The sequence below is a fragment of the Miscanthus floridulus genome, chromosome 4 (assembly GCF_019320115.1).
Source record: "Miscanthus floridulus cultivar M001 chromosome 4, ASM1932011v1, whole genome shotgun sequence".
NCBI lineage: Eukaryota > Viridiplantae > Streptophyta > Magnoliopsida > Poales > Poaceae > Miscanthus > Miscanthus floridulus.
Genome location: NC_089583.1, coordinates 24,066,235 through 24,091,965, shown reverse-complemented (window position 1 = coordinate 24,091,965; position 25,731 = coordinate 24,066,235). Strand labels below are relative to the sequence as shown.

The 25,731-nt window shown below is 45.0% G+C and overlaps 1 protein-coding gene and 2 pseudogenes across 1 annotated transcript; 1 reads left to right on the top strand and 2 right to left on the bottom strand.

The window, feature by feature from the left end:
* Positions 1-571: 571 nt before the first annotated feature.
* On the bottom strand, positions 572-8,015 carry LOC136551163 (disease resistance protein RGA5-like; annotated as a pseudogene).
* Positions 8,016-10,187: 2,172 nt separating this feature from the next.
* Positions 10,188-11,784, bottom strand: LOC136551162 (uncharacterized). The gene is made up of 3 exons (XM_066542745.1): positions 11,355-11,784; positions 11,109-11,242; positions 10,188-11,006 (listed from the first exon to the last, which is right to left on the bottom strand). The coding sequence occupies exons 1-3, from the start codon at positions 11,709-11,711 to the stop codon at positions 10,361-10,363; spliced, it is 1,137 nt and encodes a 378-aa protein (XP_066398842.1). The 5' UTR covers positions 11,712-11,784; the 3' UTR covers positions 10,188-10,360.
* Positions 11,785-14,102: 2,318 nt separating this feature from the next.
* LOC136551161 (thiohydroximate-O-sulfate sulfur/sulfate-lyase (nitrile-forming) NSP5-like) lies at positions 14,103-16,399 on the top strand (annotated as a pseudogene).
* The last annotated feature ends 9,332 nt before the right edge of the window (positions 16,400-25,731 follow it).

The window sequence follows — 25,731 nt, the reverse complement described above, 5'->3', positions numbered from 1 at the left end:
AGGGTTAGTTCTCTTAAGCCGACCCCTAAAAAAATATATTTTTAGGGATTTAAGAGAACAAGCCCTAAATAGACATTTTCTGAGACGGTTTGTAAGCTACAATGCTCTCAGAGCTAGTTAAAGACCGTTTGTTAAGTAAACCGTCCTTGAAAAAAAATAGAAGAAGCCTGTAAAAATCATTTTTGTAGTAGTGTGAAACCTACACCTAGCTTAGCAAGAGTTCTATTTTAGGCATCACTTTTTGTATTAATTAAATTAAATTTGCTTAGTGTTTATGATTTTAGTTGAAACCACCTATTCACCCTGCTAGTCGGCACCCTTGATCTTACAAAGATCCTAGGGATTAAGTGATTAAGACTAATATGAAGTAGTTGGGTTTAGTAGAGAGAACTCATTGTGACAGAAAAGCCATAACACCAAAGAAAAAACATATGTGCACTTGGCTTGCATGGCCACAAATTTTCTTAGCTCCCATGCATGGTTGTTTTGTCGTAACTCGCAGTATATAAAAAAAAAAACAGCACATGCGGTGGAAAATGAAAAGCTGGTTGAGAGCTAACAAACATGGGAAATAGGATCATTTATGTTCATACATGATAAGGTTGCAAACATTTCTCACAAGAAAAAAAAGCAATTCGGACAATAATACAATAAAATGTGGTTCGAACTCATGAACTAAGCTTTAGAGTTTAAACCGTACCACGATGGAATAAGTACCTCTTAATTATTATATTCCCTTGCTGTTGAAATTTGGAGCGATGGATGGTTGAGATGACCGCTAAGTGCCTTCATAATGGCGTGCTCCGCATGGAAGCATACCAGGATTAACTGAACAGCGACATGACGGAGAGAAGGGACGTTCTCCAAGCCGTAATCAAAGTTTGTGGCAAAATGTCGATTAGTCCACATAGCATCGAATGAAAGTTGAAGTCTTTGAAGTTTTCGCATAGCCCCGTGTTGAAACTTAAGGAACATTAGGGCACACTCAAACTGAAGTTCTGTTAGACACGGGAACGCAGATGCCCCACTGGGACAAATGAGCATTTCCTGATTTTGTGAACAATGAAGAGCGTATAGTCCGAGAAAGCGGAGAGATGGAAGCCCAGCAAGATTGTCAAGGTGCTCAGGCTGGACATCCACATGGTGGAGTCCGATGGTTACGGCAGTGAGACGAGAGAGCGACGGATTAATCCACCTTGGGAATGTCATCATAAATAAGCCATTGCTCACGAATCTCTGGAGACCACAAGGCACCTGTTCCATGAAATCCAGGGGATATTCTCCAGTGGAGGCTTCAAGGAACAATACTTGTATACTAGGGCACATTTGTAGGCACTTGAGGATCAATTCATTCTTGGTGTCAAAATTATCGAGGAAGATGGATAATCCAAGGACCTTTAGCTGTCTCAGCTTACCAATCTCAGTCACTGCATGCGAGGTAACAAGAATGCCTACTAGCTCTTGTAGAGATTCCATGTTCTCCAGAGTCAGACCATCTGGCAGTATAACCGTACTAGCCATTAGCCGAACCATTTTACCTAGTTTACCGAAAGACAGTGGCAAACTTATCATGGAACCTCTTATGTCTAATGTCTCGAGAGACTCCAGCTCGCCAATACTCTCGGGTAGCTTTGTGACATTCAAACCATGTAGTCGCAGAAATCTCAGGAGACGCAACTTGCCAAGATCATTGACATGATTGTTATCTAGACCAGAGCAGTCATCGACCTGCAACACACGCAGGACAGGAAAGCTCGACAGGGGCGGTATCGACTCGACCTTGCCAAAGATATCAAGTGACCTCACTTTACACAGGTTCTCCATTGCTTCGTCTGGCGAGCCATAGGATTTGTTGCTGTTACGGAGAGACAGCCAGCGGATCTTCTGCTGTTGCATCGCAGGTGTACTTGTGCCTACTTGTTGACCATCTAACAACAATGTTGTAACAAAAGCTTCTTCTGCTGACAACTGATTTATTAGCTCATGCACCATGTCATGCACTTGGCAAGAATGCACCAGGCCATCTCGCTTAAAAATGAGAGGTTGTTCTACTGCCTGGATCAGGCTTCGATTGATGAGCTCGCTGAAGTAGTTCTCTCCTATCTCCTCCAAGCTTGTCCCTGCAGGTTGTTGCATCTCCTCTGTAATGAAACCCTCTGCTACCCAGCTCCATATCAAAACATCCTTTCTCATCACCTGATCCTCAGGATATTTGCTCAGAGACAACAAGCAAGTCTTCAAGTGAAAAGGCAGATCATTGTAACTGAGACTTAATATCTTCCTCATCTTGTCCACATCTAGACTATCTCCAAGTCCAGAACCAATAGACTCATTCACCTTCTCCCATTCCACTGAACACATCGGTTTACTAGCTAGTAAACTTGCGGTAGTAATAATGGCTAATGGTACACCACCACATTTTTTTAAGATTTTTCCAGCAACTTCTCCCAAACTCGGAGGACACCCATCATCAGTGTCAAATATTCTCTTGTTGAACAACTTTCTTGAACCAAAATCAGAAAGTGGTTTCAGTTCATAAACACCACCGCCAACATGTTCTGCAACAGTCTTATTGCGAGTGCTTATGAATATCTTGCTTTCAGGATGACCACCTGGGAAAGAAAGTTTGATGGCATCCCAGGCCGATTCTTTCCATAAATCATCAACCACACACAAACACCTAGTTGTAAATAGACACAGTATGCACAGGTGTGTTAGTGAGCCAAGATGCAATTATATATGCGGATGTCTAGCTGAAAAATATATAGAAATAAGAAATCTAGCACGTTGGATATTGTAAATGGTGTGATCAAACTAGTAGCAAGGTGAGTAGGTGACTGAGTCACCAGGTCGTGGGTTCGAAGCAGCCTCTCCGCAGATTTTGCGGGGGGAAGGCTTGCCTCGATTTTTCCCTTCCCTAGACCCCACTCATGTGGGAGCCTCCGGCACTGGGTCTGCCCTTTTTATCAATCATGCAAGTGTCGTTAACATAGCTAGTCTAGACTATAAACCAACTATCCCTCCTCTCGTAAGAAAATATTGTGGAGGCTTTGAACATTACAACAGAAATAATGAATGACAAGTATCTGGGATTCCCTGTGTGTTTGTGGGGAGAGCAAGGACACATGTGTTTGCATACCTGAAGGAAAGGATATGGCAGAGAATACAGGGTTGGAAGGAAAGGTTGCTATCTAGAGCGGCGAAGGAGATTTTAATAAAGGCAGACACCCAAGCAATCCCAGTGTTCACGATGGGCTGCTTTGATATTACAAAGGAGATGTGTAACCAAATCAGCTCAATGATTGCAAGATTCTGGTGGAACAATCAAGATAAGGAGAATAGCATGCACTGCATTGGATGGGAGAAACTAGTCGGACCAAAAGCTGAAGGAGGTCTGGGGTTCAGAGATCTATACTCCTTCAGCATGGCTATGTTGGCAAAACATGGGTGGAGGCTGCTGCAGAACCCTGAATCACTATGTGCCAGAGTTCTGAAAGCTAAATATTTCCCAGACACAGGTCTACTGGAAGCAAAAGCAAAGGAAGGATGCTCATACACTTGGAGGAGCATACTTCAGGGGGTGGAGGTGCTGAAAAATGGTGTGATTGGGAGGGTAGGTATGGGCAGAGAATAAACATTTGGGCTTTTTTTTAACACAAATAAAAAATACTATTCTTTCACCTTTTAGCAAACATTTGGGCTGATCCATGGTTACCAAGAGAGGTGACAAGGAAAGCGATTACGCCAAAGCTGATTGACCCAGCCACTGAACAATGGGATGCCCCCCTCCTTAACCAAATATTCTAGGATGAGGATGTGCAAGATATCCAATTGATGCCAGTTCACGTGGAGATGGAGGATATTATCGGGTGGCACTTTGATAGCAAAGGTATGTTCTCGCGGTGGGATCAGCATATAATGTACAAATAGTAGTAGAACCAAGGCGGCAACGAAGAAACTCAATAAACAGAGCAGAAGGAAGTAGTGGAGAAACTGATTATTGGAGAACTGTGGAACATAGCCTGTCCACCGAAGATTAAGCATTTCCTATGGAGACTGAGCCATAACACATTGGCTGTTAGAAAGGTGCTACAACGAAGAGGGATGGAACTGGATACAAAGTGCTGCATGTGCTGTCATAGGCTGGACGAGGATGGTGGTCACCTGATGCCGAAATGTGAAGAAGTAAAACAAGTGTGGAGAGAGCGGAACTTGGAGGAGCTAAGGTGCAGGTTGTCCAAGGGTGGGACAGCTAGGGAGATGATAGAGATAGTTTTGGCACTGGAGAGAAGGAGCAGCTAACAGCACGTGGTGATGCTACTGTGGCTCTGGTGGGGAGAAAGAAATAAGCAGTGAGGGGAAGGGAGGAGGCTATCAGCAATCGAGATTGCATATATCACAGAATTTCAGGCTGACCAATTTCAGAAATAGAAGAGAAGAAGCTCTTGTTGGACAGTCGACAGAGAAGGAAATGGAGCAGGACACAAGAGGGCAAGCTAAAAATCAACTCGGATGGCGTGTTTGATAGCTCTCGGAAAGAAGGGGGCTGGGGCTTTGCCATCAGAGATGACCAAGGCCGGGTGATGAAGACGGGTACTGGTTGGGATGGTTTTTTACTTGACGCATTCCATGCCGAATTACTTGCAGGATTGCAAGAGGCGACCAACATGGGAATTTCACGAATCTGCATTGAAACAGACGTGACTCTGATGAAGACAGCACTGGAGGGGGATGAGTACTGTCTGTCGGTGATGGGAGAAGTGATCACAGAGCTGAAGCACTTGATGAGGTTTGAGCATATATCTTGTAAGATAAGTGTGTGTAAGCGCGATTGTAACAAAGTAGCGCATTCTCTAGCTGCTATTGGGTCTAACTACTCTAGTGGAACTAATACCACTTGGGAAGGTGTACCTCAAGAAATTGAGGATTTGGTGAGCAGCAGTTTAGCTGGGTCTGATGAGTAATGAAAAGCACCTTAAGATAAAAAAAATATTTGTTTTACTCTCACATTTTACTGAATCAAATTTGACTATTAAATTCAATTGATGATCAGGCAAGCAAGTATACTTCGAAAATAATTCCACTGATGGTCATTTCTCCGTCAAAGACCACGGTTTGAGTCCTACTACGTTTATCAGTAAGGTAATTTTATTGGATTTAGGTAGTGTCAGCAAGTGTGTGGTTATTAAAAAGTTTCGCAAAATAAGCAGTACAACAACGACAAAGCCTTTTAGTCCCAAGCATTGGGGGCAGCCATGAAATAATCATTAGTTTACCAAAAATACAAAGTGGAGTATGCTGGTTCTAACACTTTTGACACCTAGCTGTATGTGTGACGAGTTATAGAATCTAAACTTCTAGTATAGAATCTAAGCTTACAACCATAGGCTAAGAAAGTACTCCCTTTGTCCCAGAATATAAGGTATCATAGGAATTCTAGGACAAACTATTGGCTAAACCAAATGACGCATGTAACCCTCATTTAACATAGAAAGATCTTGTGCTCACCATGTTTTGAGTCTGGTGTGGATACTTATTGTAGGTACATATGTGATTGGTGTATTGGGAGATTTAATTTACCTAGAATACCTTAATTTGGGATATGTTTTGAATGCTTCAATACCTTATATTCCAGGACAGAGGGAGTAATACAAACTTGAATGGACCAGTTACTGCATACTTTATCATCGTTCTCTCATAAAAAAACATATTTGCTAACAATGATGAAGAGCAGGTATAACCAAAATTGTACCTTCTATTCTGGAGAAATTCTATAATTTTGTCAATTAGCTGGTTCACTTCTCATCCTTCATCTAAGTGGCTATACTTCTTCTCATCAAGTTGGAGAAGGATGTTCTTGAAAATTTTCCTTATGTCAGGATTAAGGGTGACTGAGACAAAAATATGGCAATCAAATTTTGCTTTAAGATCTTGAAGCAATGAATTGGCAAGAGTTGTCTTCCCCAATCCTCCAAATCCAACAATAGAAACTATATATGATTGCTGCCTCCATGTTGACGAGTGGATCTGTTCCAAGAGTCGTTTAGCTAGCTCCTTCTTTGGCTGGCCAATGCCAACGCCTTGCAGCGATGTTATCAATCTTGTACCTATCACGACGCTCAGCAACCTTCTTGACCTGGTCCTTGATGTCTTTGATAACATTGTAGATCTTATGGTTAGTCTTTGCCTTCTTGTATAGATCGGCGGCCTTACCAATGAGCCCCTCGAGTCTGAATGGGCTGGTATGTTCATGCTCCTTGTCGTGCAACATGAATGTGTCAACTTCATCTTCTATGTCATATGAAAGCTCCCTCACATCGCTGGCCCAGATCTTGACCTGCTCATCAAGCTGGTCCGGCGGCACTTCAGCCACCTTGTGGAGGGCTGTGGTCATACTTATCAGCTCATCCTCGAGTTCCTTGATCTCTCCCTTGACACTCTTCTGCAGCTTGTACTCACCAACCACCAGCTTCGCAAGCTTGGGGAGGAGGGTGTTCATCGCCACCATGGCGATGTCCATCTTGGACGACTATCTTCTTTATTATGGTAGAAGAAGTCTATACCCCTCAGCGTGGAATAAGTAATAACCAGCAAGATCTAAAAATGGTTTACTCGTATTGCTGATCAACAACCACCTTCGGCCAAGGCACAAGAGAACTAGTTATGCTCACAGTCTGGGAGCAGTCGGAGGGAGAGAACAGCGCAACAAACAATTGCAGGCATACAGGACGAAGCAAAGAACTGGTCGGTGCTATGCAGGAGACAGGCCTCTGGAATAATCACCCCTGCACACATCGACATAAATCAGAATCAAATGTTTAGATAATCTTTTTTTTTAAACAATGTTGAGATGATTTTTATTCTTTCTTTCGAAGTTGAACTGATGTCTTTATTATTACTGTAAATTAGACTTCTTTCTTGAGGGGTGTCAAGCAATCCAGTAAACTACTGGAAGCCTTGTAAATCCTCATGCTGCTCGCACGTTTTGTAGACTCTTTCTCTACTTAAATACATGCCGACAACAGATCTTCTAAAAAAAAGACTATCTTCTTTGTTAGGGGACAACAGTTGGTTGTGTCTAAGAGCATTTTGCAATTTGGAGGTGTTGGGCTGTGGTGGTCTGCACAGGCAGAAAGGTGCAATTAATAAGCCCTTGTGTAACACAAGGCATCAAATTATCAAATTAACCTAGCAATTTCATGAAACATCTTAATACAGAAAGTAGAACTCCACTCAAAATCAAGCTTGAGGTGAGAGAAGTTTAGACAAATTTCTCGCCTAATTAGTTTACCAAATTACCCATCGAAATCTATATCGAACCAACTGGCCATAAGGAGCAAGAGCTATATATATCAAGTTCTCACATCTCACCTGCTAATCGATCCCAGCAGAGAATACCGTGAGCAGCGTGGACTCTGGCTCCAGCAACCAACCTCTTAACAAGTATACACAGCTGCCGGTGACCGTCAACCCACCATCGGGAACCCAACTCAATCTGACACCAAGACTATATACCGTCGTAGCGCACACGAGGTAAGGCCGATCTTGTCACCAGCTAATTGCTTAAACTACTACTACAAGTGTGAGCTGTCTTTGATTAAGAAATTAAATTGGCTTAGTGGGTGCCGTCCTGCCAGTGTTTTCAGATCGGACGACTAATCGCGATTAATCGTGATTAATCATCCTTATCATAACTAATCGTGATAAAAAATAGAGGAGATCAAGCATTGAAATCCAGCATATATATCAAACCAAAACTAGATCAATTCAACGTGAAGCCAAATATACCCCTGTAGTTTTGGAGGAAAAATGCTTCCAGAAAACAAATAAAGAGCTCAGATGCAAGGAAAATCTACCCTGTGAGGTAATCGTGCAGGACTTTGTGTCCCTTCTACTGAATATTCTCGACACCACCCAGTGGAGCCATCTCTCTGGTGGATATCTCACCAGCTCGCAGTTGAGAAATAAGCCAAGTTTCCTTTTCCCCAAGGAGGGCAGGAGAGTGCAGCGGCTGAGGCTGCTTCCCCTGCTGCCCTTTGCCTTGGAGAGAAGACGGAAGCGAATAGCAATAACAGAGCACACTCTCTCTAACCAAAGCGACTAGCTCAAAGTAGCACCACCTTTAGTTTGTGCTGCGGCAACTTTTTTTGGTGAGGGCACCTCAGAGCTTATTATATCTCTAGCTTTAACGCAGATATGATTTCAAGGTAGGCACCTAAAAGCCAATCATGTTGGTACCGTTCATCAGCCCATACCTCTACGTAGGTTAGCAATATTTTTAGAGAAGACAAGCATAATTGGACTTCATGTGATGTCTTGGTATAGGATTTAGAGCAGATTGATGTGGGTCAGTGACCATGATTCCTTACTTATATTGCCCCCAGAAACTTTGATTTTTTTCGGGGCTTCCCTTACATAAAAGACATATGTTATATGTTTTTCAGCTTCACCCATTAAACTCCACAGTGGAACACCTTCGCCATGGAGTTGGATCAGAGAGCTTTTGATGGGAATGGTCTATTGCTCCCTTGTTCTTTTGCATGTTCAGATATATATAACTAAAGCACAAGTGTAGTTATATCTGTCCAATGGGAAGGCATTAGGCATTTAGGCATTGGCTGTTGTATAATTAAACTGTGGTACAACAGGAAGAGAGTAGGAACGGTCCACGGTATCATTGGTAGTGATGTCAGTCCAACGAGCACTCGCTAGGCATTGGATGTTAAATAAGAAACACTAGGGCAATGGTCTAAAGCTGCATGGGAATGGATGACCATCCAACCACTAACATTTGCAGATGACTAAGCAAACGAGCATTTTACAACATCCATGATTCACTTTCCGTTTCAAAAATAGGATGTTTTTCTACTACTAACTCGTACGCGAGTTTAACCATGAAAACCAAGGCGATATTTTTTCTTACCTGAAGATCTGAAGGTGCACGAAGAATGTCCGACGGTGGAATCCCAGTTTGATTGGACACAAATTTGTGGTCCACACATCAATCAGCAGCATAGATGGTTCCCCCCGCCAGCGCCGGCATGGGAACTCCCCTGGCGCGTTGGCACCGGCATCTGGGCGGCGGCGTCGTGCGGCATCTGGAAGGTGGGGAAGGGGAACGGATGGGCGGGATAAGCCAGAGAGGCGCCGGCGGGATCCATTTCGCGGGGCACAATGACGCTGGCGGCCGGAATCCAAGGGTGGCAGCTGCCCCTTGGTGTCGTGTGAGAGAAATCTGGAGCTTTTGGAGGCGTATCTGGAGTCCAAGGGCGGTGGCCTCCAGTGTACCACTTTGTACTCCTCTCTTCCCAAAATAATCCGCTCATGCTCAGCACAAATTTTTTGCTCATGCCCTCCTTCTTGGTGCCAAACTGATTGTGGCTCTTGACTTGCATGATGAACTCTTTTTACTGATAGATAATCAGGCGCTGGCCGATGCGTTTTGTGCTGGTTCGTTGGACTACTCTCTGAATTCCAAGCAATCATTCAAGCGAGAAGTTTGTGTGTTATCAAGATTGGCAGAGCATCAAACAAGACAACTGATACACTTGTAAACGTGGCAAGACATGCTAAGATTCCAAACTCGTCGTCACTCTTACTATGTATTAGCTCAATACGCCGATATGTAATATCAATCAAGTACTGGAACATTTGGATTGGGCAGTCTTCACCCCATATATGTACCTGTTTGTGATGCAATAGAATTTTAATTTTGAAAAAAAAAAGAGAACCCGACCTCTCGTGTAAAAAAGTTTGGTACAGTTTCTCTTGTATCGACTGCATCGATGAACAACCGTGTAAAACGGTTGAACAAACCCCACATTGTTTGAAGCTCAGTTATACTTGCAAAAAAAATTGGTATGGTTCTGCAATTGCAGCACTATACAAGAAGGCGTATCAAATAGAAAAATGCATTAAATCTGAAAATGTTGATGTATGATAAGTACTATGGTTGGAAACTAGACTGGACCTTCTTGCTTGATGTATCTGTGTAGGTTGGTCACCTGAAACAAAATGAACTGTAAAGGAAAAAACATCATGTCACAGAAAAAGTCATAATTCGGTACAATCTCTACTTAGAACACTAAAAAAATGTATCCATGGTAGCTTTCTTTCAAGAAAACAGCAATGCTTCCCTAAAAAAAAAAAGAACCAGCAATGCAGTCTCATCTTAATTGAGAGTTATGATAGATACTTCCATTCATATGCCTTGCTGAATAGAAATACTCTTTGCACAAGAATGTTCATGATCCTGTGCTTATCTGTCTCATACTCTTTAACTTATTCATGGTATGACAGTTAAAAGTGTCACTATTACAATTTACAAGATACACTTAGTATACTGCAATGCAGCAAGGCGCTACAACTGAATGACAATAGGCGAGGACGTCAGATCAATGATCTTTGGGCAAATGCTGGAAATGCAGTCTCTTCTCCGGGGCTGGCCTACTGGAGTCGGGGTAACCAAGTCTACCACATGGTTTCCATCAAGGATATGGCGGCCATCACCATCATCTGAACTAGCATTGGGCATCAATAACGGAGACATCAGTCCTGTCCCTTCTTCCAATCCGTCATCGTCGCTGCACGGGCTCAAGGAACACAGAGGCGATGTTCTTGGTCCATTCAGTTCTCTCCTTGTGTCAAGGATTTCGCTCCTTTCCATTGGAGGAGCGAACTCGTCAACTAGGTCATCCTCGACATCAGAACCAGCAGCTCTTGTTTGCTCGTCCATTGGCTGCACTTGATCATCAGAGGACGGTTGCTGGAAACAATGGTCAGAATAGGAGTATCCATCTCGGAGAGGCGAATCAGACGGTTCTTCGTCATTATCTTGGGGCTCCTCACGGATGTCATTGCCATCCTCCTCAGACGACGGGCTGTCAGCCTGGCACTGCAGATCCTCCATCGCGCAGACGGCAGTCTTCATCTGGCTCGGCAGCGACGGGCAGCCGGCGCTGAACTTGGTGTTCTTCGAGGAGAAGAAGTTCACCGTCAAGTTCAGGCTGACGACACAGCATCACATTCCATGTCAGTATACCATGAATAGCCAAGAAATGGAGAGATAGGAACGGATATCAGAGATAAAGGACGGGGCTTTTGCTTACTTTTCCCATGAGGGGAGGTTGAGCATGGTGTACGCGAGCTTGACCTTGTTGCCGATGCCGCTGAGCGACTTGAATTCGGCGGCGGCCTTGCGCACGGCGAGGGACTCCGTCGGGTGCTGCCACGCCCACTCGAACTGCAGAGCGCACGCCACGAAACAGAGCTCTTCAGATCAGCAATAGAACATAGCAAGATTTCCGTTCGAGAAGGCAGAGGCAGAGACCGGGCTAGGTCGAGGAGCAGCGTACCTGGAGGGCGGCGATGTTGGAGGGGAAGCCGTAGATGCAGAGCACCATTTCCCAGGGCCGGCCGCGCCGGGTCCGCCACGCGCCGCTGACGATCTCGCCGTTGTGCTGCCGGATCCGGCGGCGCGGGTTCACCGTGAAGCCGATGTAGGTGCGACCCTTGCTGCGCGGGCAGAGGGACCGGAGCAGGTAGCAGCAGAAGAACACGCCGCCGGCGGCGGCAGCTCCTATTACGTTTGGCGGCGGGCGGCCGCCTTCTGTGGCATCGCCGTCGCCGTCGCGGTCGGCGTCCGGTTGCGCGGGCGAGGGTTTCCTCCTTGGCCTCCAGGTGCCCCTCGCCGCCGCTCCTCTCCTGGCCATGCCCTCACTCGCCTCTCTGCGCTGCGCCTGCGCGTGGGATTGTGATTGATTCCGCAGATTTTTTCTAGAGAGAGACGGGGATGATTTGACCGTTGGAATCTGCAGAAGGGGAAGGGAGAGAGAAAGAGCCGTTGGTGAGGACACGTCTGGGCTCCGGTAGCCTCGGCCCAATTGTATCTGCCGATTGGGCCTGAGTTGTGAAGTACGGAGTAATAACGGAAAAAGGCTTTTCTCCTCCGCTTTCGTGATTCTTCGATTTTCATTTTCTCCACGCATTCATAAAACCTGACTTTTCCCTCTTTGTAATTTGTAATTTTAGGCCTTGTCTAGTTCTTCCCCCTAAAGTTTACTCTCTGTGTCATCGAATATTTGGACATATGTATGGAATATTAAATATAGGCTAAAAAATAACTAATTGCACAGTTTCCAACTAATTTGCGAGACGAATTTTTTAAGCCTAATTAGTGCATGATTTGACAACGTGGCGCTACAGTAACACATGTGCTAATGATGGATTAATTAGGCTTAATAAATTCATCTCGCGGATTACTGACGGATTCTGTAATTTATTTTTTTATTAGTATCCGAACATTCCATACGACACCCCCATGTAGCACCTGATGTGACACCCCAAACTTTACACCATGAATTTAAACAAGGCCTTAATGAAAGTTGTATAAAGTTGGACCACGATCTTTTCCGACGTGACACTACATTCCATTTGAAGGATAAATTGGACTTTGTTGATATTTTAAGGAAGTAAAACAAGTAACAAATAGTTTTTTTTTTGGAAATTTTATGAAATTAAAAATCACAACTGGTCTAACCTCAAAAATATTTTATCTCAGCCTATATGAAAAGATATTTCAAATTTTTTTCTAAAATCATGCTCAGCATGAGTGGCTCTTTAGATCCAAACAGGTCTAGCTAGTAGTCTAGGTAATTGTTAGCTATTACCCAAGCAACAATCGTATCTTACTAGTTGGACCAAACTGGATAATAGCAGATAATATTAGATATGAGCTATTAGCTAACTAACTATTAGGATCTATCGGATCCAACTAGGTCCTAAATCCGTAGTTCATATACCCTCGTAGAGTTAAGTGAAAAAGTTCTTATGGGTTATGCAGGGACCTGGGAAAGGCTAAAAGGCCATAGATATGGTATAAAGTCGTCTCATGATATTTTCATAAGGTCGTCGGAGATTACAAATGGAGATAGGGTTTTACTATCTTAGAGACTTTTGCAACTACTTTGACCCATCAACTCTTCTAGTTCCATAGAGAATAGGGACAGGGGGCTAGCTCCATGATTTCATATTTTGAGCTCCTCAAACATACAGGTACTCTAAATACCAACGTTTTGAGTACTGACCATAGCACTAATTACACACCATTTCAATCTCAGCACTTCATATAACGACGCACACATCCGTAATCTGGTTTATATATACGGTGGCACTGTTGTAGGCAAATACATGGCATTGTTTTTATGTGAGTGAAAATATCGGAAGCCTACCTAAGAGAAGAAACTCATTGGCTCAAATTTTCTTTTCTTATTTGTCCATGTCACCCAAAGGTGATATGATGATGACATTTCATTTGGTTGAGTGCTGTGTGCACAAGTGATATAATATAGAGTTAATTTCTTTCAATTCCAACAACAACAACAAAGTATGACTTTTCTTTATGTCAATGGAATTCTTAAACCTCCTTTGTGTGCCCTATTTTAACTCACGTCCAGCTTTCATACATCATACAAAGCAAACAAAAGATCTTAGCAGGCGGGGGTGTTATTTTAGCATACCCAGTTGGGTGGTGACTGGTGAAAGTGTGGCGCTTGCCACCAACTCCCACTGACCAGAGCGGCTGCCTGCAGTGAGTGAGCACTTAGCAGGCCTTTTCCGTTCCCACAGGCCAACGGGAGCTCTGCTGCTGAGCTGAGATGTAATAATATAGGTGAAGGGGAGTTGTAGGCCTTGTCCACTCCCAGAGGCCAAAGGCCAGACGCTAACCTACATCGTTAAAATTGAAACAATGGCACTCTTGGAATTGGAGATAAAACCGTAGTACTCTTTGTTTTACACTGGCTGTCTGGCTGGATTCAGACCCACGACCCATACTTTATAGTACAAGTCATTGGGCACTTGTCCGTGCAGCAACGCACGTCACCTCCGGTGGACACCTGCCCCACAAACTACCTGATGTCTACGTCAAAATCGACAATTATTATTATTATACAATACATAAGCAAAGAGACAGACATCCTCTGAGAAGTTTTGAACCCAAAAACAAATGGTCAGATTCGTGGCTGAATTGAAAATTGTACCCGGGGGCATTGGTCACTTGGTCAGATTCATGCTGCTCTGCTCCTGCATGTCAGCATGTGACGAGGATGCCACCATCCTCTGCTCTGCACTGCACCGCACCGCACCTCAAAAGCGACTCCAAGGGAAGGGACCTCCCAGTCTCAGACCACAGCACGGGAGAGCAGAGGAAGCAGAGGGCAGAGCTTTGTGGGAGCGTCAATGGCAGGAACCTGGGCGAAGGTCTGCTTCCCTAGCCTTCCTCTTACTACCCCGATATTATTTATGATCTTATTGTTCCGTCGGATTCTCACTAGCAAGTGCAGCTTTCTTGGAGACGTTTCTGATGTTTGAATCGGATTTAGGGTTGACTTTGATTCGAGGAAAGATTTGTTTGTTTCTTGAGTTTTGCAAGGTCTCCTTGCATGAAGTTTGCAAGTGAGTTGGGAATTGGGATCAGTCGGTGATAGCAACGCTTTCGGTCTTGTTTAGCTGGAATCCACCCATTCGGATTGTGGGGGAATCCTCTCTGATCTAATAATCTACAATGGTGGGGTGGCGTTGACGAGGGAATTTCAACTCTGTCTTCAATGGATCTTCGTCTTCCTGATGTCAAAGGCCTGTTGACATGGAAGCCGGTGATGCTGAAGTTGTGCTCCAGTTCAACAGCTTCTTTTGCAGCTGTATCCCCACCCCCAACTCCCCAGTTGCCATGAGCGTTGCAACTTCTGCTGCACCAGCAGTTTTCAGAGTTTCAGATGATTTTAGACCAAAAGTTTGAGAGCCAGCAAATTCCTATTATTTGGACCTGCAGATTTCAGCTAATATTAGGCCAAAACCTTGCAGTCGTAGGGTCACTGTTACCAGATCTACCTGCAGATTTGAGATGGCTAGCTACAGCCAATTGTTTAGTCACATGATCTGAACCAAATCACAAGCATGCCACACTTTTTAGAAATTTTGTTTCCATTTCTGCAAAATTTAAGCCTCCATTTTCGTTTGGGGTGGCATGCTTGAGCTTTACTTCTTTGTGAAATTAAATGATCAGGCGAGATTGACTATGGATGTTCATGTTCTCACTTATGCGTGCAATTGCAATGCTTGTAAAATCCACGCAGATGGAGCAGAAGGGTGCCGGTCCGGGAGCAAGAAGCTCCCACGCCATCACGCTGGTCGGGCACGCGGCCTACTCATTCGGCGGCGAGTTCACCCCGCGCGTGCCGGTGGACAGCATCATGTACGCGTTCGACCTCGACACCCAGACCTGGTCCGCCCTCGACGCCACGGGCGACGTGCCCCCGCCGCGCGTGGGGGTGACCATGGCGGCCGTGGGCGGCACGGTGTACACGTTCGGCGGGCGGGACCTGGAGCACAAGGAGCTGAACGAGCTCTACGCCTTCGACACGGCGACGCGGGCGTGGACGCTCCTCTCCTCCTGGCGCCGACGGCGGGCCGCCGCACCGGAGCTACCACTCCATGGTTGCCGACGCGGACGCCGGGCGGGTGTACGTGTTCGGCGGGTGCGGCGACGCCGGGCGCCTGAACGACCTGTGGGCGTACGACGTGGCGGCGGGGCGGTGGGAGGAGCTGCCGTCGCCGGGGGAGGCGTGCCGCCCGCGCGGCGGGCCTGGGCTGGCCGTTGCCTCCGGTGGGAAGGTGTGGGTGGTGTACGGGTTCTCGGGGGAGGAGGAGCTGGACGACGTGCACTGCTACGACCCGGCCACCCGGGCGTGGGCTGTGGTGGAGACCACGGGCGACCGTCCCAGTCCCCGGAGCGTGTTCTGCGCCGCGGGGATCGGGAGGCATGTGGTGCTGTTCGGTGGCGAGGTGGATCCCAGTGACCTCGGCCACCTCGGCGCCGGCAAGTTCTCGGCCGAGGCGTTCGCGCTCGACACGGAGACCGGCGCGTGGACGCGGCTGGTGGACGACGACAAGGCGGAGGCCGAGCAGCACCACCCGGGGCCTCGCGGGTGGTGCGCGTTCGCGGCGGGGGAGAAGGACGGCCGGCCAGGGATGCTGGTGTATGGCGGCAACTCGCCGACCAACGACCGGCTCGACGACATCTACTTCTTCGCGCCCGTTCTTGGAAAAGTTTGAGGCCGAAAGCTAGCGCGTGGTGCATGGGTAATGTTTGGTGTGTAGCAGTGCAATCTGCAGGGCTTGTATGTTTTTTTGTGAATTATCATCTTGTGTGTGGTCATCTAGATTTCTGGCTGTTTTTTTTCTTCTTTTCCTTCGGTCTATGGTTTTATGCTGTGTGATTGGATAATAATCATGGTACTGTAATCTGTGTTTTACCATGGCATTGCATTGCAGCCGCAGCAGTATCTTGGATCAAGTTACTAGCTTGGCATAAATCAAGTTACACGATTCGTTGAAGCTAGCATCGACATCGGTCCAAAAGCAACGACGGACCTCTGCTTGTACAGTTTTATTATGGAGTGCACGATTCATCGGCATGCACGCCATGCTTGCATGCTGGATCGCTTGAGTTTATTATGGAGTATTGTGTTAACGAGCAGTACAGATGGATATGAAAAATGAAACTAGTTTGTCACCTAAATATTGTCACAATTCATAAAAGCATGCCACCATCGATATTCATCTTTGTCTTCGGAAAATGCTTCATTTCACCGTCGGTTTGTAACAACAGACCGCGTATCTATAGTGGACAAACGATTATGAACGGATGGTGTAATAAATCCATCGGTACCACTATTAGGTTCTAGCCACAGATCGACGGTACAAATAAGAAGGATTTCTATGACCAGTTCGTGGCTAGAACAGACAAAAAAAATTAAGTGGGTATTTCTACCCTTTGTTCTACTTAAGTATGGTTAACTAACTTGGCATCTTAATTAGCTCAAAAATAGAAAATATGATCTTATCTTACCAATGGGACAGCCAAGATGCCCCACTTCTGGCTTCTCCTCCGCCACCACCACCTCCGATGACCCATGCGGAGATGATGGCTGCTCGGCGCGAGTCAGCTCATGCCTTGGAGATGCTTGCCTAGGCTATTGGTGGCTTCGCCCAGTGGAGGACCCGGTGGCAACGGCGGGAACGGGGGTGGTGCCCGCGCTCCCACGGGGCCCTGTTCCTACCAGGACTTCCTGAAGACACACCCGCCCACGTTCACGCCAACTGCTGAGCCTCTGGATGCGGAGCATTGGCTTCGTATTCTGGAGCAGAAGTTTCAACTGCTCACTGTGACTAAAGAGCAGAAGGTGCGCTTTGTCGCACAGCAGCTTCTAGGGTCTGCCAGTGCGTGGTGGGATACTTTCATTGCCATGCAGCCGGCGGACCACCGTGTGACTTGGCAGGAGTTTACCACAGCTTTCCATGAGTACTATATTTCCCCTGGTTTGCTGAACAAGGAATTGACTAAGTTCCTGGATATGAAGCAAGAGAGTATGACTGTGATGGATTATGTGAACAAGTTCAACCATCTTACATAGTATGCTGGGACCCATATAGACATTGATGAGAAGAAGAGGGACCGTTTCTACCGCGGCCTCTCTTGCATCTTGCAAAAGGAGCTGTACACTGGGGGAAATAAGACTTTTGGTGCTTTGATAAATGCAGCCATTGCTATGGAGGGACTTTCAGCGTGATTCTCAGGCGGAGTGGAAGCGCAAGCGGGTGATCACTGGATCTTCTAGTCACCCACAGGCTCAGAAGGTGCAGGTTGTTAGGAGGATGTCCTATCACTCTCCAGGTGGACAGCCATCCCGTCAGTCTCAGCATGGCTTACCAGGCACCTCCCACCCAGTATCATGCACCTACTCAGCAGGTGCAACAGCAGCCTTAGGGACAGCAGGTTCCGTCTCGTCAAGGACAGGGGAACAAGTCTGGTGCTTGTTTTAAGTATGGCAAGTAGGGCCACTATGCTCGGGAGTGTCCATAGAACCAGCCTGCACAGTCTTCCTAGCCTTCAGCCAACTCCCGTCTGGTCAAGAGGACGATTATCAAGAAGAAGGTGCTCGTAAGCCGCTCTGGACAAGTCAACTTCACTAAGGCTGAGGACATTTTGTAGAATGAACCTGTGATGGCTGGTATGTTTACCATTGATTCCCACCCAGCATACGTGTTGTTTGATTCTGGTGCATCATATTCATTCATGAGCATGGGGTTTGCACAGAGGCACAACATATCTCTTATGGCTATTCCTATTGCCTATAGAATCAGTACTCCAGGTACGCAATTGTGCGTTAATACTCGGACGGACACAGTCAGATTAGTGCTAGTCACTCACACTTACCGCCTCCAGTTCATGGTGCTGTCTAGGCAAGGCATAGATGCAATTCTAGGCATAAACTGGTTGCGAGTTTATGGGGTAGTCTTGAACCTTAAACAGAGAGTTGTTGAGTTACTGCTTCCTTTTTCTGAGAATAGGATGTCTCTCCTTATGCCCTCAGATCTAGCCTTACCAGTTGTTGCTTATGTTGAAGCTTCTCTTGATCTTGCTTCTATTCCTGTGGTCTGTGTGTTTCCGGATATCTTTCCTAAAGATCTATCTGGGTTGCCACCGAATAGGGACATGGAGTTTACTATTAAGTTAGAACCTAGCACTGCACCTATTTCACGGCGTCCCTACCGCATAGCTCCTAAAGAACTAGCAGAAATGAAGAAGCGGTTAGAGGAATTATTGGAGAAGGGCTTTATCCATCCTAGCTCTTCACCATGGGATTGTCCAGCTATTTTTGTGAAGAAGAAGGACGACACTCTTCGGATGTATATGGATTATCAGCCCTCTCAATGCGGTAATCATTAAGAACAAGTATCATTTACCTCGTATTGATACTTTATTCGATCAGTTGGCTGGTGCAAAAGTGTTTTCAAAGATTGATCTTCATTCGGGTTATCATCAAATTAAGACCAGACCACAAGATATAACAAAGACAACTTTCTTTACTAGATATGGGTTGTATAAATACCTAGTCATGTCCTTTGGTCTCACCAATGCTCCTGCATTCTTCATGTATCTCATGAATTCAGTCTTCATGCCATATTTGAATAAGTTTGTAGGGGTGTTCATTGATGACATTTTGATATACTCCAAGAACAAAGAAGAGAATGCACAACATCTTCGGATAGTACTGACTCGATTAAGGGAACATAAGTTGTATGCCAAATTCAGCAAGTGTGAATTTTGGTTAAATCGAGTGCAATTTTTGGGACATGTTCTGGCACCTGAGGGTATCTCTGTGGACCCAAGCAAGGTGCAAGATGTGTTAAATTGGAAGTCTCCAAAGTCAGTGCATCAGATCCATTAGTTCCTTGGTCTTACTGGTTATTATCAGCGCTTCATTCCAGACTTCTCCAAAATAGCCCAACCAATGACCAAGTTGCTCCAGAAAGATGTCAAGTTTGTATGGAGCCTGGCTTGTGAAGAAGCTTTCCAAGCTCTGAAGCATTTTCTTAGGCATGGCTTCTGTTCTCGCCCAACCAGATATTGATAGGTCCATTTGATGTGTATTGTGATGCCTCAATGACTGGATTGGGATGCGTGCTTATGCAGGATGGACGTGTGATAGCTTATGCTTCACGCCAGCTGAAAAAGTATGAGGTGAATTATCCCACCCATGATTTAGAGCTGGCTGCTGTGGTGCACGTTCTAAAAATTTGGAGGCATTATTTATTGGGAAATAAAGTGCATATTTATACGGATCACAAGAGCCTCAAATATATTTTCACTCAGTCCGAGCTGAACATAAGGCAATAGAGATGGCTGGAGCTAATCAAGGATTATAATTTAGAGTTTCATTACCATCCTAGAAAAGCTATTGCAGTAGCTGATGCCTTAAGTCAGAAGTCGCATCTAGTTGAAGAAGAGTCTTTGTCTCTCAACCATGCTGAGATGCTAGCTCATATTGCTCTAGTCTTGGATCTACTTGAGCAAATTATTATAGAGCAAAGGGAAGATGCTTCAGAAATTCCACATATCAAGAAGTTAATTGCCAAAGGGCGTGGTCCTCATTTCAGTGTTGATGATCAAGGTATGGTGAAGTTCAAGAACCGATTGGTGGTTTCCTCAAGTGGTGAGCTTAGGAGAAAAATTTTGGATGAGGCCCACAACTCCAAATTATCCATTCATCCGAGAAATAACAAGATGTATCATGATTTGCGTCACTTGTATTGGTGGCCAAATATGAAACAGGATATTACCAAATACATCTCAGAATGTGACATTTGTGGATGGGTTAAGGCAGATCATATGCGTACACCTAGATTTCTACAACCGTTACCTATTCCTGTTTGGAAATGGGAGGATATTTTCATGGACTTTGTTGTGGGTGTGCCCCGCACGATAAAGGGGTATGACTCTATTTGGATCATTGTAGATCGCCTTACCAAGTCCACTCGTTTCCTCCGGTAGATACAAGGTATTCAGCCAAGAAGTATGCCAAGTTGTATTCTGATCAGGTTGTGACTCTACATGGAGTTCCTCTTACTATTGTTTCTGATAGAGGGTCAAGTCTTTGTCTCTCGGTTCTAGGAGCAATTCTAGAAATGTCTTGGTACTCATCTCCTCAGAAGTTCAAGCTTATCATCCGCAAACTGATGGTCAGACAGAAAGAGTCAATTAGGTACTTGAGGATATGTTGAGGGCTTGTGTCATCTCTTTTTTAGAAAATTGGGACGAATGCTCGACTCTAGCTGAGTTTTCTTATAACAATAGCTATCAAGAAAGCATTCGTATGGAACCTTTTGAGGCCTTGTATGTCAAGAAATATAGAACACCTCTTAACTGGGTTGAAGTGGGTGATCATGGTTATTTTGGACCTGATTTTATCAAAGAAACTCAAGAGCAAGTTAGTGTTATTCAGAGTCATTTGAAGGCAGCTTAGAATCGTTAGAAAACTTATACGGACAAGCGAAGAAGGCCCTTGTAGTTTGAAGTTGTTAACCATGTGTACTTGAAGGTATCCCTGATGAGAGGTGTGCATCGGTTCAGAGTTCGTGGAAAGTTAGCTCCTCGTTATGTCAGACCTTATAAGATTTTGGAGCGATGTGGTGCGGTTGCTTATCATCTCCAACTTCTGGATATTTTGTCAGCAGTACATAATGTCTTTCATGTTTCCCAATTAAAGATGTGTTTATGAGTTCCTAAGGAAGTGGTGGAAATTGAAGGACTCCCTCTCCAACCTGATCTTTCTTATATTGAGCATCATGTCAAAATCTTGGATGAAAAAGAGAGAGTTACTAGAAACAAAGTGATGAAATTTTATAAAGTCTAGTGGCAAAACCATTCAGAGGACAAAGCAACTTGGGAGCTAGAGAGTTATATTCTAGAATATTATCCCCATCTTCTCCCCGGTGTGCCAAGGTAATAGTTAAGTTAAAAGCTCACTCTTACCCTTTTTCCTACACTAGGCACTCACATGAAATCTCAGGACAAGATTTTGTTTAAGGGGCAAGAGTTGTAACACCCTCGGTGTTACACCCTAAATCATTTACTAAAACATATCATGAGCATCATGTTTAAGTGTTAATGCATGTGATAGGATGTGTATATGAATTTCTTGTAACTAAAAATGACTAATAAAATGTTAAACAAAAGTTGATTCAATAGTTCAGGTACATCAAGTAGGGTTTAAAACCAATTTTTATTAAGCAAAAATACTATAGAACATGTGTATGATACTTAAATAAAGTTTGAAGTACAAACTTTGTAGATAACAGTGAAATAATTGCTGTCGAAAAATGATATTACTAGCTAATATTTCCACTAGCTTAGAAATCACAAATTGGAATCAAGCTCAGCTCAAAAACTTAGAAAATTTCCAAGTCTGTCAATAGCTAGACATTGCTATGTTTAGCAAATTATTTTGAGAGATTGAGTTAACGGGGTGGTGTAGTGTTATAGCTTGATTTGGTAGTCTCATATGCCATCTTGAGTATGGTGAAGATGGTTTAGGTCCAAAAGCAACCGTTTAGTTTTTATAGGCGCTTTAAAATTCATGCATGTCATAATCTCGGGATGGTTGGCGTCGTGCACGCGATCACCTCGCGGCCACTCCATGCCGCGCACAAGGCCACATCCCGCGTGGTCATCCTATGCCGCCATGTTGCCCTGCCCCATGCTGCCGCCATTGGTGCCGCCATGGCCGCACTACGCTGCCATCGCATTGCTGCACTACCGACTAGCTTCGCGTCACGACGCTGCCGCTGCCGTCGCATTGTTGTCGCGTCTGCGCCTGTCCGCTATACCTCCTGTGTCGCTGCTGGCCCAGTTCAAGGCCGCCACTGCCGCGCCCACATGGTGGAGCCACCATCGCCTTGTCATTTATGGCGCTGCGGCCATGTGGGCCCCGCTAGTCGAACGCACGCATACCTTGTTCGTAGCGCCTACACGTGGGTGTCCTAATCACACCGCTCGTGTCTCGCCAAGGTGAGGACAAGCCGAGCCCACCTACCGCGCCCTATCTCTCTCTTTCTCTTTCTCCCTCTGCTGCCACCATCGATCCACACCATTAAATTCATCAGAGAGAGATCACCTCAAGTTGATTCATCGCGTTGCTGGCTCCATCACACAGCTGCCTAGCTACCCGTCCCTACCCTACCTTGAATGGTGCTCAGTCGAGCTTCAATTTTGGAGCTTTCCCCCACCACCGTGCCGATAAGGCCAAGTCCACCCATCACTGAGGGCAGCTCTCATCTGACCACCTCGGGCCAAATTGGTTGCACCTCTAGACTTACCTCGCGCACCTGAGCCATACCCCTACTACTATCCCAATGCTGCTGACATAGTCATGTCTGCCGTGGCTCATCGCCGAGCTCACCACACGTACGTGGCCCGCCTTGCTCGGGGCATCTCTGGTCAAACCATCGCCTCGGCCTAGGTCCTTGGTGAGTCACTGATGCTCACCTGCTACCTCTACTACTCCTTTAGCGCCATGGCTCATCGAAAGTTGTCATCGCCATCGCAGGTTGTCTGCCGACGTGGGGAGGTCGCTCTACTTTGTCTCCGGTCTCCGAGTCGCTGCCCATTGTTGCGTGTTGTCCTGTAGGTGAGCATTGGTCCTCTAGGTGGGTCGAGGGGATCCCTAGTTGGCCGGCATAGCGACCCAGTGCTGGTTAATGCCACGCTGGCGAGTGCTGGGGCATCGAGGAACTCTCCGATGCGAAGACGGGTTAATATGAGGGTTTTCTTGCATAAACGTTGTCTTTAAAAATAGTACGCATAGTCGTCGTGTTAATAGAGGATAGCGTGGGGGCATTTCTGCAAAAGCGCTGGCGCGCGTGGGCTTCCTCGCAGTGGCCCACCTCGCGTGCGTGGGCCGGTGTCGCGTGGGCCACGCGTGTGGGCCACGCGGGATAATTCATTTTTTTTTCATAAGGAATTAGAAATAGTTTTCTAATTTAATTTTGAGCTGATCTTTGGTAAATCATATAAAATCATGTAGGTATCCAAAAATTGTGAAACAAATTTTGTTAGATTCCTAAAATTGTGCTCTATCTGTTAGTGTATTTAGTTCATATATGTACATGTTGATACTAGGAGCTATTAAATTATTTGAGAGTGCTCAATATTATTAAGTTAATTATTATAGGAATTTTTGTGGTAGATTGGTGATAGCTTTAACCCTAAGAAATTTATAGCAGCATCGTGGTATTATTATGTGCTCATTGTAGTTTTTGTAGTTTTAGAATAAACTAAACATAAGGGTAGTTAATGCTCTTTCTTTCAAATATACATTAAATCATTAGTAGAAATAAAGATATATCCTTCCTTTGTAAAGCTAAGGTGTCTGTTAGTTGAACCCAACACTTTGCTTGGTAAAGATGATAGTTAGCTTAGTATCTTAGTCATTAGAGCTTGCTTAGTAGCTTAGCATGTGTATTCTTATTTTAAGAGTTGTTGTTGCTAAAATACTAAGTGTTGCATCATCATTGCATGCATGTAGAGAATGAGTTGGTGGAGTTCATGACCACTGGAGAGTAGGAGTATGAGGAGGTGATCGAGGAGTACAAGGATGAGGTCCTCATACAGGAGGAAGCCCCACAGCCACTAACGACTGACATAGCTGACAATCCACCTTCCTAAGGCAAGCCCCGGTGCATAACCCTTATTTTAAATAATCACTGGATATATATATATATATGTGATGTGCATTTACGTTACATGATTTATATTGAAACTACATGCATAGATAAACCTACCTATGAGTCCTACTAGCATAGGTCAAGTGGCTGCTATGCTTAGGCTATCGGTAGCGTGAGTAACCTGTCGTTACTCACAAAAGGTGATTATTATTACTCTCATGATAAAATGGTAAAAGGAAATGGAGACCAAGCAAGGGATATGGTACGGGTATTGGTGGGTGTAATAGGTTGTATCCCATGGCCAACGGGGCATAGCTTGGTTACACTATTTTTCCTGTCGGTGCCGGTTAAGGACTGTCCATTTCTGTGGATGGTAGTCAGGTCACATACTTATTATCCTGAGCACATACTTGCTTATGAGAGCGGGAAGGCTCGTTGCTCTCTTGTCGTGGGTTCTGACTCTTTTCGGACTGACTGATTAGAGGCAGGGATGGTGGAGGTCTCAGCACCACACTGAGTCCGGGACTCAGGAGTGGGGGCTTGGAGTCCAAGTTTGGACGAGGACCTAGACCCCTTGATAGGACAGTAGTGGGTTGGTCTTGTTTGTGTCTAGGGTACAAGCAAGGCATGTGTTTCGTGGTGCACAGCTGGGATATATTAGTTCATGAATCGTTGTGTGATACGGTACGACTTGGCTATGGTCTAGCACCATAGTAAGGACTAGAAGATGAAAGGGGATGAATGGATCAGATTGCTCAACTCTTGCTTGAAAGTAGAATAGGTGCTTACATAGAATGTTTAGCTAATGAACTAATCATGACTGCTAATAAAACACATACATAAGGATTCACTACTAGTAATGCTTTTCGCAAAAAGGAAACCCAACAAACCATAAAGCTTATCATATACTTTGGAGTTAGGAAATCATTTCCACTAGTTGGGTAAGTCTTGCAAGTACATTGTGTACTCAGGGTTTATTTACCCCTATTGCAGGTGCAGCTTGAGGAGTGGTTGTTGTGTGGAGGATTCTTCTGCTGGGCACAGACAAATCCTTGTATCTTATTGTTAGATGTTTATTTTAATTCCGCTGTTTAAATTCTGCACTCTGAACTTGGTATTATAATAATGTATTTCTAAGAACTCTTATTGTATGAAATGGACTAAGTATTGTAATCTTGTACTCATTATTGGATTCTAGATGTAAAAACGTGGATTGTTTCGAGTTCTCCCTTGGGGTGTGCTCGACGGAATTGTTCGATGGAGCTCTCTTTCGGTGTGCTTAGTGTCTAATGAAGACAAGCGCCTCCAAAAGCATGTTATCTCGGGCGGTTCTACCACATATCCACCGCTGCATGTGCCTAGAGAAAAATATTATTGCCGCTTACGCCAATTTGTTGTGATGCCACTACAACACTACTAAAAAATGATTTGTAGCAACGCCACCTGTTTTTTGTAGGGGTACAAATTATGGCCAAATGAGCCGCCCCTACAAATCCATTTATAAGGGCTTCTGGTGTTATCAGTCGCGCCAACAAATGACCCGATTTGTAGGCGCTGCTCAATATTGAGCCGCCCCTACAAATAGACGCCGAATAGTAAAAATTAAGCACTAAAATTTGAATTTTTTCAAATGACCTTGGATGGAGAAATGACCAAAGTAAAAGT